The 7,875-nt window shown below is 37.1% G+C and overlaps 1 protein-coding gene across 3 annotated transcripts in view; it reads right to left on the reverse strand.

Moving 5' to 3' along the window:
- Positions 1–374: 374 nt before the first annotated feature.
- Positions 375–7,875, reverse strand: part of LOC107098566 (retinoic acid receptor RXR-gamma-B-like) — a 41,775-nt gene continuing 34,274 nt past the window's right edge. For 2 of the 3 annotated variants that reach the window (XM_015396308.1, XM_015396306.1), the window contains exons 5-10: positions 5,832–6,010; positions 4,906–5,035; positions 4,455–4,587; positions 2,853–2,944; positions 2,642–2,747; positions 375–586 (exon numbers count right to left, since the gene is read on the reverse strand). In XM_015396308.1, the coding sequence (XP_015251794.1) occupies positions 439–586; positions 2,642–2,747; positions 2,853–2,944; positions 4,455–4,587; positions 4,906–5,035; positions 5,832–6,010 (788 nt within the window). In that variant the 3' untranslated portion in view covers positions 375–438. The remainder of the gene's footprint in view (positions 587–2,641; positions 2,748–2,852; positions 2,945–4,454; positions 4,588–4,905; positions 5,036–5,831; positions 6,011–7,875) is intronic. The other variant, XM_015396307.1, reaches the window with a different exon arrangement.

Below are 7,875 nucleotides of genomic sequence, written 5' to 3' on the forward strand. Positions count from 1 at the left end.
GCGCTTTGTTGGCGCCCTCTGGTGGACAAAAGATGTACTCACCGAAGAACAAACCAGTCAATAGAAAACAAATACACAACACGTTTTTCACTTATAGTTTAAATAAATTTATTCTGCTGGAAGCATTTAACGTTTTCTTTTATGAAATGTTTTCTCTCTCTTAGAATGAAATAAGATTCCTTTGCAATTAGCATTGCATTAAAAACAAATTATCTATTTACAAAATGTGTTACCAAATCTTTTAGAATCGTGTGCATATGGGATTACTTTTCCCAGCCACTGGAAAATATCACAGGTATATTTAATTGCATTGTTTTACTTGGTAGAAAATACTTTGTTTTACAGTTTCAATCAAGTCTTTTTTTTTATTATTATTCCATCTTCACATCGGTCACAAGGAGGGAATATTTACAGGGGAAGGGAAGGGGGGTTCTGGTGTCATGTGATCTGATGTGGTGCCTCCAGCATCTCCATCAGGAAGGTGTCGATGGGCGTGTCTCCGATTAACTTAAAGAAGAATAGATGCTCCAAACACTTGAGACCAATGGAGCGCAGAGCTGGCAGGCGCAGCAGCAGTTTGGCAAACCTGCACAAAATTAAAAACACATTCATATATTTATTTAACTTACACATGTATACTCACACATGGCGGATATTTTATTACCCTGAGGCCTTCATAACTTTAGAAAAAAACTTTATTTTTATTAGGATTTATGTCATATATCAACACAAAGAAGAACAGAACTGTGGAAGATGGTATACATTGCAGCAACCTTAGCTTGATTTGAAAAAAAATCTAGTTCAACCAGTGCTCTTAAGAGGTTAAAATTGTTGATGCATTTCTTTAATTTAACCTCCCTAGAGATACAGCTGTTCTGTAAAAGCTTTAGAGATTTTGCAAAACATGAAATATGCAGCACCAAAAAGATTAAAAAAAAAAAAACACAGCAGCTTTTGTTAAAGCTATATGTCCCGTCTTAAACCAGAACTTTACATTATGACTGGCTGACCTGTTTGCGTTCTGGCTCGAACGATTTAAGATTGAGCAAGATGGATTCTCGTAGTTTTGTGATTCAGACACCAAAATACCACAAGAATTCAGCTTGCAGGCCATGTCAGGACTTTTGCTGTTTTTCAGGAGCTTTATGGTGACTGTTGCAGCGCCAATCAGCATTTTAGTGGAATCACTTTGGCGATCAGCATGTCCGCACTAACACTGCACAATGGCTAATGTGAAATAGGGCTGCAACTAATGATTATGTTGCAAATCGTTTCATCTGTTGATTATTTTTTCGATTAAGCGACTAAAAATAGGGATAGCCAAAGGTTCCTTAAAGAAGATTTTTCACGAAATTAAACCAGGTGTAACTAAAACTTTTCCACTTGAGGAGTTCTGCATAGAGCATACTAACAGATTAAAAAGGTTTGCTTTTTATCTTAAATGCAAAATATTTACATATTTGGGGGAGTGTTGGCCTGGTGGTTAGAGCAGTGTGCTATTGCTCTCAGAAGGTTGCACGTATCCGGTTCGATCCCTACAGCCTGCACTCTGGGTCCCTGAGCAAGACCCTTAACTCAACACTGCTTCCCGAGCACCGCACAATGGCAGCCCGGTGGGGAGTCTCTATACCCCAGTTCACGATTAATAAACTACTGAATTACTTTATGTTTATTTCAATAATCGATTAATCCGATTAATTGTTTCAGCCCTAATGTGAAGTTGTCATTATGTCATTGGTTTGGGTTCTTTGTGTCCCAAACATTGTCGTTGCACTGTGTTGAATGTGAGCCCGGCTCACAATTAGCATAGCCAGGGATGTGACTTCAGGGGAGAACTGACGAGAAGCTCCACCCTGAGCAGCTGCTCTCTGCTGAGACACCCCTCCTACACACAGTGGTTTGCTAGGGGACTTCTTATAATGGAATAAGTAATGAAATAAATCATGATTTTCCTGATCATATTAATTAAAAAAATAGTAATTGCATTAAAATTGGATAAAAACAAGTCCAAATCATCTGTCCAGTGTGGTAGGATAATAATTTGACACTAGTTCAGTGTCAGTAACTTGACCTACAATCTATAGGAAAGAAAAGCATTCATTTTGAAAATAGAATAAAATATAAATAAATAGAAATGCATCAAAAAGGAGTGTGCCTCAGTCGTTTTGCATGTTCTGCAGTCCTCAGGGCATCACCTTCCTCGGAATATTTCTCAATGTTACATATGGGCAGAAGTAAAGCTCTGGGGCAACTTGCACTTTAAAATGATCAAAAACATGTATAGTTTTCCATCTTTTATGCACTATTTTAATGTGATCTATGAGATTAAACCCCGGTAAAACAAACTAAAGTGTTTGGTCATAATGCAGCTTGTTGAAAAGAAACATGAGAATAGTTTTTAGGTCACTTTGTCCCTCGAAAGGGGAATAATTTCTCTACCAAAACATTTTACAAAACAAATACCTTTCTATGCTGCATCACTAACTGTTCACAGAAACACTCCTAAATCAATTAATATCATGCTCTGCTTTGGCCGAAACATTTAATGTTTTTATGCTGTAGTAGCTAAAAACTCGCCACATAAGGGATAAACTTTCAGCTTTATTGTTATAATATGAGCAGTGAGTATAGCATTTCCCACCTGCCAGGCTGGTCAGGGTACTTTTGTTTTGTATACGACTCCAACGAAGCGTAGACTTTTTCTCTTAGCGCCTCCACCTCTGATGGGTTTGACAAACCTTTTGCATCTACAACAGAAAGTCACACATAGAGACATGTTCAATGCAGTGTTCTAAGGTGATAATAAGGCAGGTGTAAAAAGGTGCTGCATTTGGAGCGCAGTCCAAACTGACCTGGGTTGAATAGAACGATAGCTCGCAGACAGCCCAGCTCCGTCTTATCCATCTGCATATCTTTCATTTTGGATACCAACTCTGTGAGAACTCTGCAGGAATTAAAAAAATTTCCATTGTAGGTGGATAAAAGGCTTCGGTTCGTATTAAAGCTTACTTTAAACTAAAAGTTTAATAAAAAAAAAAATCAACACATTTATAATGTCTGAACACCATAGTTTGTTTTAATAAAAATGTAACACTGAAGGTTTTAAAACATCTGGAACATGATTTACCCTTGATTTAGTTTTATTAACATGTAGTTTCCAAATTCTGTTAATCAATCTTAGGGCTTTAATTAGCTTCCAATTTGTGTAATATGGCACAGACTCTTTTATGTACTTTCTGGTATACAGACTAAAATAGATCACTGTTATTCTATAACACTTGGACTTGTCAAATCATGGCTGAAGTATACAGTAGATAAGATGTGTCCACAGTGTGGTATGGGGAATATTAGTGGACCTCAAAATTAATATGAGCGGCCAATGACCATAGATGGTACAAATCTGGCACACAAAAACAGGCGGCAGATACAACTGGATATATTTTTAAAAACTTTTAATTGAAGAAAAAAAAAGGTGCTAGGCCTTAAGAAAAAAAAATAAGAATTTAAATAATAAAATGCTATCTGGAACACAGATTATTCATTTGTCGTATTGTATTGTATTAAAATGTTTTCTGATTAATTAAAATATCATGAATAATCTACAATAAAATGTTTTTATTCAATTTTGTTATTTAAAAAAGAATAATACTAAAGTTTTTGTCCCGCTCTGTTTGGATAACACAGCACTAGATGCAGATTGTTGATTATATGTCTTAACAATACAGACATTTCACCCCAGCTCATGACCCACAGTTCTGGTGCTATTTGCGTGAGTAGTAAAAAAAGTTAGAAGTTATCCTTTTGACTTTTCTAAAGGTATGTAAAAAAAAAAAACCCAAAACAAACAAAACCCGGTGGATCAAAAAATATAGGATTTGTGATTTTATATTATTCCATGTAAAAACTGCTCAAGTTCTATGTCATCAAATGGCTCCTTAATTAGACCTGGAAAACAACATAGGCAGAGTTTATAAGACCCCTGCTCCAATTCCCAGCATTGACCATAAAAAAGATCACTGACAAAAAAAAACAAAATAACAGTCACTATTTAATTTAAGAGCTCAGTTTTTAAAAATCACCTCATTTTTAAAAGTATAGTGGAAGATTTTCGCAAATTTTTGGAAAGACCTCTCCACTTAAAAAACAAAAACAAAACACATGCACAACTCTGCACCTGCTCCCAAGAGGGAATGCCTATTAAACGCATGCAAGAGCCCATTTCTTCTCGTGCACGCTCTGTTTAAAAATTTCTGTTTGCATCGCTCATACAACTTTACTTTCCAAAGGAAGATTTGCAATTTTTCCACTATGTCAGACTCTCTAACGATAAGTGAAAATGGGGATGAGCACATAAACATATCACCAGAATGATTGACAATGAGGCCACAGAAGAGGTGCTCTACACCTAAGTTGTTGTAGTTATAACTCTTCGGTCATATCTGAGGACTTCCTACCTATCAAAGATGGATCCCACTCCTGCACTGTGGGCGCTACTTCTGTGGACGTGTAGACCTGTCGCCAACAGGATGCCGTCTTTAACTGTGACCGAGCGATGGGAGAAAGAAGCAATGAGCAGCTCATTCCAGCCTGAACAGAAAAAATAAAGCATATTAATATTTTGTATGGTCAGTATAATTGGTTGATTTTGTCTCGTCTCTTATCATTGACTGCCTTTATAACTGGCATGTGTGCAACTCTCCCACCAGCAGGGGGCAGTATGGATAGCACTGCAAACTCTACCAGTGGGACTTGACAAAAAGTCCAGTTATATTGGTTTAAATAAATGTAATAGTTTGAAATAGACAGGAAGTGACTGTGTGTAAGTGTGTTTTTAAAAGAAAGCCTCTCTTTCTGAGTTTATATGTGTTTTTCTTTCAGTGTGCATCAGCCTATTTGCACGCCTACCTGCTCGGAGCAGGATGACCTGGTCGTCCAGGGGGAGTTCGGAGAAATGCGGGATCCTTTTGGCCCACTCCACCAAGGTGAAGAGCTGCTTGTCGGCCGCCTGGCAGATATTGGTGACGGGGTCGTTGGTCTGGAGAGGAACATACAGGAAGGAAGCCCAAATGATATAGTTAAGACCCGAGCATAAAAGCCCCTTTGGTGACTCATAAAGTCGTGGTGACCACAGTCAGAGAGCAAGTGCAGCTGTGGCTATGTTTGGTACTTTGTAAACCAGAAGTTTCCCCTCATGACTTGAGATTCTTGTTGACAAAACCTTAGCACAATAAAGCCATAAAAAACTCTGACTTGTAAAAGTTTTTGCACCCTTTTAATCATTCATGTTAAGTGGATAAAGCTAATTAAAGGTAAAATCTTATGGGAAAACCTGTAAGAGGCTGTAGAAGACTTCAGACAATGTGAAGTTCAGCTCTCACATTGTTGATACTAAGAAACCTTTTCAATCTTAGCAACCTTGCACCTATCCTGTGTTGATCTCTCACAAAAAATCCTAGAAAGCATACATAGATGTTTGCAGTTTGGAATAACAAGTCAATTACCATGAAAAGCAAGGATTTTTACTACTGTTCCTTAATCTGATGACTTTTTCCCACATTTCAAAACAACAAAATCAGCATTCGGAGCAGATTAGGTCTAAATTGGATTTAGTCTCACAAGCTGCTTAACCTGTAGGACCAACCTTTGATTAACTAATTGTGAAATCCTATATCAACGCTCCAAGATTCCTTTTCAAACTTATTTTAACATGAACTGATTGGGATTCTCATTATTTCCTTTCAACAGCACATTTTTTATTCACTGATGGGTCTCACACTTATACGTTCTTATATTTGCCCTCATATTAAAAGACTCTCTCTTGGGATGCCTACCGAGTTCCCTGGGCTGCCGTCGCTGTATGTCTCTGTTTTGGGCTCCACGGCCAGCTCAGCATCCAGGATCTTTTCCACGGGCATGTCTTCGTTAAAAGTGCTGGTAGACTCCACCTCGTTCTCGCCACGCTCCTTCCCACGCTGCCTCTCTTCCTGCACGGCTGCAAACACACCCACACCCAAACACGGACAAACACGAGACATCCATATAAGTTCAAACTCCCAACTTTGAATATCTTCTTTTATAGCTACAGTAGGTAACATAAAAATACCAAAAGGATTGAAATTTAACTATGAGAAATTACTTTTTTTTTTTTATAACCAAAATATAGAAAATTGAATGAAGAATATAAAGGAATAAAACATCAACTTGTGATGTACATACAGTACACATTTTAATTGTACAAGAACTAATAAATCAAGTTTAAGAACATAAAAGCAAGATTACTTTTATGAATACATGTTTGTGCATTTTTTTTCTTTTATTCAGTTGCTTTTGATTAGGAATACAGATTTACAGTATCCAATCGGATTGGAATGAAAACAACAGCTGAAAGTTTGCTTCTAATATAAATATATAAAACAATGCCATTAAAATCGTGTCCGCCTATCGTGAAATAGGTCCTGCACAGCTAGACATGTGTTGTCTAAGCAAAAACAGGGTCTTGTTGGGCTACAGTTTAAAGCAACTCAACGTTAATTCTGATATTGGAATTGAAAAAGCTTCCTGGATGGGAAGGGAAACGTCTTCAAACTTGGAAATAAAGTCCAGAGGATTGTTTTTTAACTTTTTTGGAAGTTTACCAGACAAATAAATCCAACCCTTTTAGCTGTGATTCTGGATTAACTAGTATGGGATCTTAGAATAACCTACAAGAATCCATATTTCTGTTAAGTTCGTAACAATTTTTAAAACTTTAAAATGGAAAAAAAAAAAAAAAATTTGGTTGCAGATGTTAATTGTTTTATATTTGATTGTTATATATATTTGTATACTGATGCAATATTTTGGGTCATGAGTCAAGTAAAAATTTTGAGGACCTCTGTGTTAGAGGGTTAAGTATGACAATAAAACTAAAAAGGCTGAATAAGCATGCTCTTGTTAGAATTAAAACTGTGATTAAGAACCTTTTACGTTTTATTTGGTCTGCTTAGGAAGGAGTCTTAATTTGCCCAGTCTACCTTTACCAATGCGGTTTAAATCTATTAGTTAGATAGAACCCAAGAGTATTATTTCCTGATTTGGGGTTTAAATCCTCTACAATCGTTTAAAACTTAACAAATCAGGATGCCATTTATGTTTGTTTAATTCCCAATGCCACTGTAAATGAAAAACTTTTGCAGCAAATATCTAAAAAAAAATTATTTTTTTTACCCAAAATCAGTAGAGGTCTCAATTGGTTCAAAGTATGGCTTTAAATAAGGGCAGCATGGTGGCACAGCCTGAAGAACTGTTGCTTTGGCTAAAAGTCCATCCCTTGCTTTCTGGAGAATGCATGTTCTCCCCTTGCATGTGTGGGTTCTCTCTGGGTACTCTGGCTACCTTCCATGGTTTGTATAAATATCTTAATAACAGGCGTCTCTAAACTGACCATACGTGTGTATTTGTGCACATGTTGTGTCTCTTTGGTCACAGGGGGTGCTCCCTTTTTGCCCGCCAGAGATAGGCATCAGCCCCCATGACCCTGACGGATAATCAGCCGAAGATGGATATTTTGAGAAAATAAAATGTGAAGGAAATCTTGATTGGCTTTTTTTCAGCTTGAAAAGAATTACTAGTACTGATAACTGGTGTGCTTAAAAAGACCAAACGGTGAACCTGAATCATGAGGTAGCAGAGCAAAGCTTTAGTTGAAGGATGTACACTCCTATTGTAAGGTGATAGCGGGTCGTTCATAGTTTTAATATTTATCTTTCCAACAGAATTGTGTTTCTTCAGGATGATTAAAGGATCTAGGCTACTTGAGATGGATGGATGGATGGATGGATGGATGGATGGATGGATGGATGGATGGATGGATGGATGGATGGATGGATGGATGGA

Source organism: Cyprinodon variegatus, unplaced genomic scaffold (assembly GCF_000732505.1).
Source record: "Cyprinodon variegatus isolate N-32 unplaced genomic scaffold, C_variegatus-1.0 Scaffold790, whole genome shotgun sequence".
Lineage (NCBI taxonomy): Eukaryota > Metazoa > Chordata > Actinopteri > Cyprinodontiformes > Cyprinodontidae > Cyprinodon > Cyprinodon variegatus.